Raw genomic sequence first — 13143 nt, forward strand, 5'->3', positions numbered from 1 at the left:
TGTAAGTTCAGTAGCAACGAGACTGCAAACCAGAAAGACTTTACCTGTGAACTGTTTTGGTGTCTTTGGACTTGGCACTCAGTTGAACTGCCTTGGGGAGAGCCTGAGAAGGAGTGCGGAGAATTTTGGCCATTGTCTACGGCCCCAGTCTGAGCAGCTAAGCCAAACGGAGCTAATAGTGTTTGGCTGTGGGTCACAGTGAGCCATTATGAGCGATCTGCCCCAGCAAGCTCCATCCTCACGATCACAGAGCCAGAATCAGGTGGGAGTGGTAACCCAGCGACCAAGTAAACTAAGGGTGCGGTCTGAGTCGCCTTGCAGCCATAACCCCCAGGGGCACAGTGAGACCGGTTTTGGCACTCTGGGTAAGTGGACAGCAACTTCAGCAGTGATTCCAGCGACAAGCACTTTCCTGGGAAAGCTTCGGCTCAGCAAGTTTACAAGCTCAAAGTGCCTCTTAAGTGGGCTGAAGAGAGATTTAAGGTGTCTACCTGCTGGGGTTTGAGAAATAAGCAGCCTCCAGTCGTATCAGAACTGTGATTAAAATCTCATACACCAGAAGACCACGTATTGCCCAGACAATATTCAATAACATATACATACTGCCTGGTTTTTGGTTGTGTGTTTTTTTTGTTGTTGTTGTTGTTGATGTTGTTTTGTTTTTCAATTTTAACCTTTTCCATACAGATCCTTTTCCTTTCTCAATTTTTCTAGTTTAATTATAATTTCCCATTGCTGCCTTTTACAATAACTACAACTTCATTTTTGCTAGTGTTTCTATTCTATTATTTGGTTTTTCACCCAATTTTATCCTGTCAAGTTTTCTGTTTGCTTGTTTTGGTTTCATTTATAGCATTTTTGTCTTTCCTCTCTACTTGCTAGAGGTGGGGTACTGTGTCTGATAAGGTTAGCAAACAGATGCTGACCTCAAGGTAACCACCCAACTGGGCACCCCCAGAAGGTGGGGGTTTTTTTAAGGTTGTGTCAAAGTACCCTACTCTACACCTATATTGCTCTGTCTCCCTCTTTCTGTGCCTCTCTTCTATTTCTCAATATTCCTTTTACCCAACCCCTCTCCTTTCTCTATTTATCTTTTTTTTTCTTATCACTCAGTCCTCCTTTCTTTCATCCCTTTTTTGCTCTTCAACCTTCTCACCCTTCTGCTCCTGTAACCCTTAGTCCACAGGCACGAGAACTTAAAGAGCAAGAGGAAGTGAAAGGAAAATTAGGGCAAGGAAACAGATAAAAGAAATCACTCATGAGGACGAATCAGCAGAAAACTCCCGGCAACATGAAGAACCAGTCCAGAACAACCCCGCCAAGGGACCATGAGGTAGCTACTGCAGATGATTCAACCTGTAAAGAAATGTTAGGAATGAAAGAAAGGGAATTTAGAATACACATGATGAAAACAATGAAAGAAATAATGGAAACAATGAAGGAAACTGCTATTAAAGCGGAAAATAACCAAAAGGAAATCCAAAAACAGAATCAAATAAGAGATGAACGATATGAAGAATATAAAAAGGACATAGCAGAGCTGAAGGAACTGAAACAGTCAATTAGGGAACTTAAAGATGCAATGGAAAGTATCAACAACAGGTTAGACCATGCAGAAGAAAGAATTTCAGAGGCAGAAGACAAAGTTCTTGAGATAACTCAGATAGTAAAAGAGGCAGAAAAGAAGAGAGAGAAAGCAGAACGTTCACTGTCAGAATTATGGGATTTTATGAAGCGTTCCAACATACGAATTATAGGAATTCCAGAAGGGGACGAAAAATGCCCCAGAGCAATGGAAGCCACACTGGAGAATATTATAAAACAAAATTTCCCAAATATCACCAAAGATTCTGACACACTGCTTTCAGAGGGATATCGGACCCCAGGTCACTTCAACTCTAACCGAGCTTCTGCAAGACAAATTGTGATGAACCTGTCCAAAGTCAAGACAAAAGAAAAGATTCTGCAACCTGCCAGGAGTAAGTGCCAGTTGACCTACAGGGGCAAATCCATCAGAGTGACCACAGACTCCTCTAATGAAACTTTCGAAGCAAGAAGACAATGGTCATCTACCTTTAATCTACTTAAACAGAACAATTTCCAGCCCAGAATTCTATACCCTGCTAAGCTAAGTTTTAAAATTGACAGAGAAATCATATCATTTACGGATATACAAACATTGAGGAAATTCGCCACAACAAAACCAGCTCTACAGGAAATACTTCAACCTATTCTGCACACTAACCACCACAATGGATCAGCATCGAGCTAAGAACTCAGAAATTAAAGAACAGAACCTAACCTCCACACTGATGCAAAAGATAAAACTAAGCAATGGACTCTCACAAAATAAGACTAATAGAATACTACCACACTTATCAATTATCTCAATAAATGTTAATGGCTTGAATTCCCCACTGAAGAGACGTAGATTGGCTGACTGGATTAAAAAACACAAGCCATCCATTTGCTGTCTGCAAGAAATACACCTGCCTTCAAAAGACAAATTAAAGCTCCCAGTCAAGGGTTGGAAGACAATTTTTCAGGCACATGGAATTCAGAAGAAAAGAGGAGTTGCGATCTTCTTTTCAGATACATGTGGATTTGAAGCAACTAAAGTCAAAAAAGACAAAGATGGTCACTTTATATTGATCAAGGGAAAAATACAACAAGAAGACATTTCAATTCGAAATATTTATGTACCTAATTTAAATACTCCCAGATTCTTGAAAGAGACCTTACTCAGTCTGAGCAATATGATATCTGATAATACCCTCATAACAGGGGACTTTAACACCCCTCTTACAGAGCTGGACAGATCCTCAGAACAGAAATTGAACAAAGATTTGAGATTTAAAGGAGACCCTAGAACAACTGTGCTTGATAGACGCAAATAGAACACTCCATCCCAAAGTTAAAGAATATACATTCTTCTCATCACCACCCCATGGAACATTCTCCAAAATTGATCATATCCTGGGACACAAAACAAATATCAACAGAATCAAAAGAATTGAAATTTTACCTTGTATCTTCTCAGACCATAAGGCACTAAAGGTGGAACTCGACTCTAACAAAAATGCTCGACCCCACCCACAGGCATGGAAATTAAACAATCTTCTGTTGAATAACAGATGGGTGCAGGAAGAAATAAAACAGGAAATCATCAACTTCCTTGAGCATAACAACAATGAAGACACAAGCTACCAAAACCTGTGGGATACTGCAAAAGCAGTTTTGAGAGGAAAATTCATCGCTTTAGATGCCTACATTCGAAAAACAGAGAGCACATCAACAATCTCACAAGAGATCTTATGGAATTGGAAAAAGAAGAACAATCTAAGCCTAAACCCAGTAGAAGAAAAGAAATATCCAAAATCAAATCAGAGATCAATGAAATTGAAAACAAAAGAATCATTCAGAAAATTAATGAAACAAGGAGTTGGTTTTTTGAAAAAATAAATAAAACAGATAAACCATAGGCCAGACTAACGAGGAATAGAAAAGTAAAATCTCTAGTAACCTCAATCAGAAATGATAAAGGGGAAATAACAACTGATCCCACAGAGATGCAAGAGATCATCTCTGAATACTACCAGAAACTCTATGCCCAGAAATTTGACAATGTGAAGGAAATGGATCAATATTTGAAATCACACCCTCTCCCTACACTCAGCCAGGAAGAAATAGAGTTCCTGAACAGACCAATTTCAAGCACTGAGACAAAAGAAACAATAAAAAATCTTCCAACCCAAAAATGCCCTGGTCCAGGCGGCTTCACACCAGAATTCTATCAAACCTTCAAGGAAGAGCTTATTCCTGTACTGCAGAAATTATTCCAAAAAATTGAGGTAGAAGGAATGTTCCCCAACACATTCTATGAAACAAACATCAACCTGATACCAAAACCAGGAAAAGACCCAAACAAAAAGGAGAATTTCAGACCAATCTCACTCATGAATATAGATGCAAAAATTCTCAACAAAATCCTAGCCAATAGATTACAGCTTATCATCACAAAAAGTCTTTCATCATGATCAAGTAGGCTTCATCCCAGGGATGCAAGGCTGGTTTAACATACTCAAGTCCATAATCGTTATCCACCATATTAACAGAGGCAAAAATAAAGATCACATGATCCTCTCAATAGATACAGAAAAAGCATTTGATAAAATCCAGCATCCTTTTCTAATTAGAACACTGAAGAGAATAGGCATAGGTGGCACATTTCCAAAACTGATTGAAGCTATCTATGACAAACACCACAGCCAATATTTTACTGAACGGAGTAAAACTGAAAGCTTTTCCTCTTAGAACTGGAACCAGACAAGGTTGTCCTCTGTCACCTTTACTATTCAACGTAGTGCTGGAAATTCTAGCCAATACAATTAGGCAAGACAAGGAAATAAAGGGAATCCAAATGGGAGCAGAGGAGGTCAAACTCTCCATCTTTGCTGACGACATGATCTTATACTTAGAGAACCCCAAAGACTCAACCACAAGACTCCTCATCAAAAAATACAGTAATGTTTCAGGATATAAAATCAATGTCCACAAGTCAGTAGCCTTTGTGTACACCAATAACAGTCAAGATGAGAAGCTAATTAAGGACACAACTCCCTTCACCATAGTCTCAAAGAAAATGAAATACCTAGGAATATACCTAACGAAGGAGGTGAAGGACCTCTATAAAGAAAACTATGAAATCTTCAGAAAGGAAATAGCAGAGGCTATTAACAAATGGAAGAACATACCATGCTCATGGATGGGAAGAATCTACATTGTTAAAATGTCTATACTTCCCAAAGCAATCTACCTATTCAATGCCATTCCTATCAAAATACCAACATCGTACTTTCAAGATTTGGAGAAAATGATTCTGCGTTTTGTATGGAACCGGAAAAAAACCCGTATAGCTAAGGCAGTTCTTAGTAATAAAAATAAAGCTGGGGGCATCAGCATGCCAGATTTTAGGCTGTACTACAAAGCCATAGTGCTCAAGACAGCATGGTACTGGCACAAAAACAGAGACATAGACACTTGCAGTCAAATTGAAAACCAAGAAATGAAACTAACATCTTATAATTACCTAATCTTTGATAAACCAAACAATAACATACCTTGGGGGAAAGACTCCCTATTCAATAAATGGTGTTGGGAGAACTGGATGTCTACATGTAAAAGACTAAAACTGGACCCACACCTTTCCCCACTCACAAAAATTGATTCAAGATAGATAAAGGACTTAAATTTAAGGCATGAAACAATAAAAATCCTCCAGGAAAGCATAGGAAAAACACTGGAAGATATTGGCCTGGGGAAAGACTTCATGAAGAACACTGCCATGGCAATTGCAACAACAACAAAAATAAACAAATGGGACTTCATTAAACTGAAAAGCTTCTGTACAGCTAAGGAGACGATAACCAAAGCAAAGAGACAACCTACACAATGGGAAAGGATATTTGCATATTTTCAATCAGACAAAAGCTTGATAACTAGGATCTATAGAGTACTCAAATTAATCCACGTGAAAAAAGCCAACAATCCCATAGATCAATGGGCAAGAGACATGAATAGAACTTTCTCTAAAGACGACAGACAAATGGCTAACAAACACATGAAAAAATGTTCATCATCTCTGTATATTAGAGAAATGCAAATCAAAACAACCCTGAGATATCATTTACCCCAGTGAGAATGGCCCACATCACAAAATCTCAAAACTGCAGATGCTGGCGTGGATGTGGAGAGAAGGGAACACTTTTACACTGCTGGTGGGACTGCAAACTAGTACAACCTTTCTGGAAGGAAGTATGGAGAAACCTCAAAGCACTCAAGCTAGACCTCCCATTTGATCCTGCAATCCCATTACTGGGCATCTACCCAGAAGGAAAACAATCCTTTTATCATAAGGACACTTGTACTAGACTGTTTATTGCAGCTCAATTTACAATTGCCAAAATGTGGAAACAGCCTAAATGCCCACCAACCCAGGAATGGATTAACAAGCTGTGGTATATGTATACCATGGAATACTATTCAGCCATTAAAAAAAATGGAGACTTTACATCCTTCGTATTAACCTGGATGGAAATGGAAGACATTATTCTTAGTAAAGCATCACAAGAATTGAGAAGCATGAATCCTATGTACTCAATTTTAATATGAGGACAATTAATGACAATTAAGGTTATGGGGGGGAAGCAGAAAGAGGGACGGAGGGAGGGGGGTGGGGCCTTGGTGTGTGTCACACTTTATGGGGGCAAGACATGATTGCAAGAGGGACTTAACCTAACAATTGCAATCAGTGTAACCTGGCTTATTGTACCCTCAATGAGTCCCCAACAATTAAAAAGAAAAAAAAAAAGAAAATGCCATGAAGGCTATGTTAAACAGTTTGAAGAAAATATTTCAAGTTATGTATAAAACCAGCACATTGTAGCCCATGATTGCATTAATGTACACACCTATGATTTAATATAAAAAATTAAGAAAAGAAAACATAAAAATACAAAAATATCCCCATACCAGAGGGAAAATTTATAATACCTAGTATCCAATAACAATCATTTTGCATGGAAAGAAAGAAAAAATATGACAGATAATGAAAAGAAAAATCATCTAAAACCTACCCAGATATTACATGGATAACACAGATGTTAGATATTTACAAAAAAAAAAAAAAAAAGTATAGGAAATGTTAGAAAAAGCACTGATTGTAAAAAAACAAACAAGAATGTTAAAAAATGTATTACAAATGTTGAAAAAGTTAATGAGACATGCAAGATATAATAAAGACCAAAACTGAAATCTCAGTGACAAAAAAAGTCTCAGAAAGTACACTGGATGTACAAACTGATTAGGAAAATAAAAAAAAGATTTAGTGAACATTAAAGAATAGTAATAGAAAAAAAAAAAAGAATGGCAATAGAAATTATCCAAAATAAAACACAGAAATATAAGAAAATTAAAACAAGAAAAACCCACACCATTGATGAACTGTAACATAACTTCTAAGATCCTAATCAAAGTAGAATTAGAGTCTTCAAATAAGAAGGGCAGAAAATATAGAAACAAGTAAAAATTTTCCAGATTTGATACAAACCATAAAACAAACATTCAAGATACTTTATGGTCAAAACTATACAACAAAACAACAATTTTGAACTGATTTCATACAGTAAAAAACAAAGCAATAAAAAATAGGTAAATCAAAAATAAAGTTGACAACAGATTTCTCAGTGAAAAATATGCATGCTAAAAGCAGTGAAAATTTTTCTGTACTATAGTGTGGCAAGTGAAAAATTGTCAAATATGAATTCCATACTAAGTGAACATATATTTTAAAGAAAAAAGTGAAATAAAGACTCTTTTTAAAAAAATATGAACAAATTAATTATTGGTATACTAGCTCTATAAGAAAAATTAAGGGAAGTCTTTCAGAAAAAAGAGGGACTAATACCACATGAAAATAAAGTTCTACATACAGGAATATGAAAAGTGACAGAAATGGTAACTGCATGGGTAAACATTCAGCACATTTTTCATATTATTTACATCACTTTAAAAGATAACTGACTACTTAAAAATAGTAACAATGTAGAAGGTTTTTAATATCGGTGAGGGTAAAACATATAACAACAATAGCAAAAAGGCTAAGAGAAGGGAAATGGAACTGTACTGCTGTCAACTTTCCTCTGTAGAGGAAAAGCTACAAAATCACAGGAAGGTAGATTGTGGGAAATTAAGGAGGTATACTGTGAAACGTAGACAACCGTGAAAATAACAAACCAAAACGTTATAGCTGGTAAGTACCAAAGGAGAGGAGATGGAACAGCAAATAATAATAATAATGATAATGATAATAATTAATGCAAAAGGCAAAACAAAAAAGAATAAAGAACCAAAAGGACAAACAGAAAACAAACATCAATATGATAGAATTAAAACGAATCATATCAAAATGGCACCAAATACAAATGTTTTATCTATCTAATTAAAAGGCAAAGATTGTCATATTGCCTCAAAAAAATAAAAAAGTGAGGAATCTAACTCCTGGTCAAATACCTATGTATGGTTTTTCTGGTGCAACCAGAGGTAATTACAAAGAAATCTGATGCAATGCTTCTCAAAATTCCAAATGACAGAAATTGACGAGGTGATAATAATATTCATTTAAAATTGCAAAGGTCCTATAATAAAGGAAATAATCTTGAAAAGAAAACAAATCTAAGAGACTAATAATTACTTAATTTTAACATTTAGTATAAATCTTCAATATCAACACAATATGGTATTCGAGAAAAGAGATACAAATAGATCAATGGAACAGAATAAAGAATACAAAAAGCACCAATTTATATATGGACAACTGTTTTTGTTGCAAAGGCAATTCAATAGAGAAAGTCTTTTCAATGAGTGGTGATGATATAGTTAGCTGTGAAAACAGTTTTTAATCCATACCTTAAATACAAATAAATTCTGAAATGAATCATGGATCTAACTATAAAATATAAAACTAAAACTTTTACTAGGAAATGTAATAGAAGAACTTTGCAGCAAAGATTACTTACATATGATAACAAAGGCACAATGAAAAAAAGAATAAAATGACTTCAAGAAAACACAAATTTTTAAAAAGTTATGTTTTCCAAAAGACACAGGTAAGAAAATGAAAAGATAGGGAAGAGGAGAAAATCTTTGCAAAGCTAATATGTAGTAAAGAACTTGTATCCTGGATATATAAGAAAACTTTCAAAAATAAATAAACAAAATTATCTCAATTTTAAAAACAGGCAAAGATCGCCTGTAGTCCCAGAGCAGTGGGAGGCTGAGGCGGGTGGACTGCCTGAGCTCGGAGGTTGGAGCCAGAGTGAAACCCCATCTCTATTAACATCAAAAACAGCTGGACATTGTAGAGGGCTTCTGCAATCCCAGCTGTTGGGGAGACAAAGGGAAAGAGAATCACCAAAGGAAAAACAGTAAAAAAAAAAAAAAAAAAAAGAAACAACAAAAAACAACTTCAAACGAAGAAGAAAGAACAAGCAAGCTGAAATTAAAAATAAAAAAAAATAGGCAAAGACATACAGATGACAAACACATGTCAGGATGCTCAACAATAACACTCATTAGAGAAATGTAATTAAATCTAAAATTCGATCCCACTAGACACCTATCCAAGTAGCTAACCTTAAAAACACTGATCACAAGAAATCTACAAGACTGGGTAGAAAATAAAATGATACAAATACTTGAGAAAACAGTTCGGCAGTTTTGTAAAAAGTCAACCATCCACCTACCGTATGATCTTTCCCTTCCATCCTCAGGTATTTATCCAAGAGAAATAAAAGCGTATGTTCAGACAAAGACTTATACATTAATATTCATAACAGCTTTATTTGGAAAAGAAAAACACAAATTAACTCCAACAGATGAATGGATAAAGGTGTCAAAAATCCATGCAATGAAATACTATTCAGCAAATAAAAAGAAATAGACTTTATGCTACAACATGGATAAATCAAAAAATAATTATGCTGAGTGATAGAAGACACACAAAATAGTTCACACTGTGTGAGTCACTGCACAAAATTTTAAGAAATGCAAAGTAATACACAGAAGAGATAAAAATAGATTAGTGGTAGCCCTGATGGGGGGAAGAGAACATGATGAGGAGGAGCAGGAAGGAGGAGATCATAAAGGAGCAAGAGAAAACTTATAGGAGTGATGGACATATTCATTGTCTTGATGCAATGATGGTTTTGTGGATATATACATCTATAAAACTTAATTATTCTTCATATACTTACACTGCAAATATGTGCAATTTATTGTTAGTCAATTACAACTAAAGTTGTCAAAAGAAAGAAAGCAATACTTTAAAAAAAAGCCATATAGGGCAGCGCCTGTGGCTCAAAGGAGTAGGGTGCCAGCCCCATATGCCGGAGGTGGCAGATTCAAACCCAGACCCGGCCAAAAACTGCAAAGAAAAAACATATATGAGCATCAATTAATTTTTTACTCACTTCCGACCGGTGTGCCTAGTCAATCTAACCATCAGCTTGTGTCCCTCTTCTGTGCTAGACTGAGTGTTTTTAACAAATGAAACAGGTTTCTCAAGTCCATGTTTTTCCAAAAGCTCTGACACACTGTAGGTGGAAAAAAACATATTTAAAAGTCTTGTTACCAAACAAAAAGAGTCTAAGAATATTAAGCATACAAGTAACACTTCAATGATTAGCTTTAAAAAAAAAAAAAATCTTCACACAGTATGACCCAATTATATCAATTTAACAAAACAAAAACCTAATCATTATATAATAAATCTTATTTTCCCCACTGAATTTTGTTACAACATATTTGGCCTAACGAACATACTGAAAAATGGATGGTCTACCTTTATCTCAAAATCTTTTCTACAATTCCCTGTAATCTAAAAACATCAAGTTAGTAAGTAAAATGAACCAAATCAATAATTTCAATATAATTGTAACTCTTATCAATCTTATTTAGTATTGTTATAGGCTGCTAGAAAAATGGTAAAAAATTTTAGAGTTGGAGGACTCCAGAAGGAATACCAAGCTCACTCTCCCTGAAGAAACCATTCTATAAAAATGTAAGATACGTCACAAATTCTCTTGGTGTCATATGAATCTTCTTGAGAAATCCCATTGCATCATCACAGCATGGCACACCCTCGGTCTGTCTCACCAAATGTCACATTCATGGAATGACTGCTACTGAATAGAGTGGCTGTAGAGAATTCAAACTCTTCATAAACATAGTTTCATGGGTCATATCACCTGATATTATATAAAATGAAATACTTATCAAGTGTTTGGGGCTGCAAGGTACAATAGGAATAGTAAGTTCTAATTTTACAAGCTCAGTAGATTAAGCTGAACAGTGAAAGACCATAACCCTCCAGAAACCTATAGGCTGTTGCTGCTTCCTTGAGGAACCTGATGACGTAATACATAATTATCAGGAACATTCATGGTTACAGCCACAAACATGTGCCAAGTATCTCAGCTCACTGACCAAACAAAGACAACTATGCAGATTTGTGAGGACTGAATCTGTATCAACCCGACCCACCAAGCTTTAGTCAAACTATACTCCGAATTTTCCGGGGAGACTGGCAGGAGGAAAGGCACAAGCCCATCAATGTGTACAACAAGAAAATCTTGATTTATTAAACATTTTTCAAGAAATACAACTGTATAGTTTACAGAATGTAAAGTAACAAGAATCAAGCCAGGTAATAATAAATGGAGGTCTTGAGGAAAATGAACACTTAATTCTCCATTAAACTCACATATATGGAACATAAGAACATTCTGTTCTCCAACCTGCAATTTAAAATATTTACACCAAAATACTTTATTTTGAAAGAATAAATGTCTAAATTCTTGGAGTCCAAATTATTATACTTTATTATGCATATTAAAGTAATATTATCTATAATTTCCACAACTATATATTAGAAGAACAAAGTTTATTTTCTCAAAATCTTATTTTTCATACAATATTTAAGTTGCATACATTTATATAAACATAAAGTGTATGCTAGTAAACAACTTCCTGAAAGCAAATTAAGACTATTTTCAATTCCATAAGAGGTATTTTAATATCTCATTATGACTGTAAAGAATATTACTACAGAGTTACATGGGGCTCTACTGCAGTTTGACATCATCCAAATAATCAGTCAAAGGTACTACTCCTGAAAAGGGAAAGCTAAGAGTATAATAAAAATCATTTGCTGATCAACATGCTGTAATTGCCACAGGAACTCAAATTTCTTATGTGTGAGGCACTTTAAATGCTTAATCTAGTATTACTTTCATATTCCCAGAGTTAGATATTATATGTAAGATAACCCTAGGCCCACCCAAAGACTGCACAGCTAGTAAGTGGCAATGACTAGATTTAAACACACTGACCAGCCCACGTGCTTATTAAGCTACCATTCTGCTATAATAAGGTAATGTTGCATTTGTTACTGAGAAAATTAAGCCCTAATAAAGTCAAGCAAATAAGAGGAAATATATACTGTCAGACTTCAGTACATTGTATAATGCCAAAGACTGTCATTTTTCTCACCTGAGAATTTGTTCCAGCTGGTCTACCATATCATGAAGAGTTGTAGTTACCTCTGTCTTCTGACTAAAAAAATTAAAGAAAAAAGTGAAAAATAAGTTTTCATAATGTTGTTTAAAATAAAATATAAAATAAGCAGAAAGAAAGGAATAATGTTTCTCTTATATTTAATTTAAAATATTACACTATCCAGGTAAAATTTCTGAATTCATTTAGCATTTTTCATAACTCAAGAGATTAAGAAATAATGAAAGAAAACAATATTCTCTGTTATAGATTAGTCAGATATAAACAACTATTTTCTAACGTACTCTCACTTCAAGTGTGCTTAAAGGCAAAAAAGAATCAAAAGACAATTGAAGTTTCCATATGGACTCCATATACCCAGGGGAGATCTTTCATATATAATCACTCCCTCTGTACCAAGAAAATCACATCCACTTCAATATTAAGGAACTAGGAAGAAATACATCTTTAATATCAACCATTTTAACAGACAGAGGACACAAAAAGCAATGCTTTCTTAGGAAGCCAGTGGATAGGCGACTAGTAGAAATATCATCTATCATGAAAAAGATCACAGCTTATAAAGATGTGGCTAGAAGACAGATTAAATATAGCACAACATACAGAAAAACTTAGAAACTGCTATAAAAGCCCTCTTTCACTAAAAACAACTCTATGCCCCAAACACTCTAAGAACCACACACTAGGTGTTGGTGCTTTCTCAACAATGCTCCATTCTTGTGAAACTTCACTTAGAAGAATGTTCTCCCGGTCCATCCAGTTTTGTTTATGGCTGAGTAGTACTCCATGGTATACATTCACTGCATTTTATTAATCTATTCATGTATCGATGAGAACTAGTTTGGTTCCACATCTTTGCAACTGTGAACTGTACTGCTATAAAAATTCCAGTGCATGTGTCTTTTTCATAAAATGACTTTTTTTCTTTGGGTAAATACCCAATAGTGAGATTGCTGGATTAAACACCACATGTATTCACTATTAAATTGGAACTAACTGATTAACACCCAT

At 35.1% G+C, this 13143-nt stretch overlaps 1 protein-coding gene across 2 annotated transcripts in view; it reads right to left on the minus strand.

The window, feature by feature from the left end:
• NBAS (NBAS subunit of NRZ tethering complex) overlaps positions 1–13143 on the minus strand; it is a 408191-nt gene that overhangs the window by 205946 nt on the left and 189102 nt on the right. For both annotated transcript variants that reach the window (XM_053587868.1, XM_053587869.1), the window contains 2 exons: positions 12109–12171; positions 10029–10151 (listed from right to left, as the gene is read on the minus strand). In XM_053587868.1, coding sequence (XP_053443843.1) covers positions 10029–10151; positions 12109–12171 — 186 coding nt within the window. The remainder of the gene's footprint in view (positions 1–10028; positions 10152–12108; positions 12172–13143) is intronic.

This window comes from Nycticebus coucang, chromosome 4 (genome assembly GCF_027406575.1).
Source record: "Nycticebus coucang isolate mNycCou1 chromosome 4, mNycCou1.pri, whole genome shotgun sequence".
NCBI classification, from domain to species: Eukaryota; Metazoa; Chordata; class Mammalia; order Primates; family Lorisidae; genus Nycticebus; species Nycticebus coucang.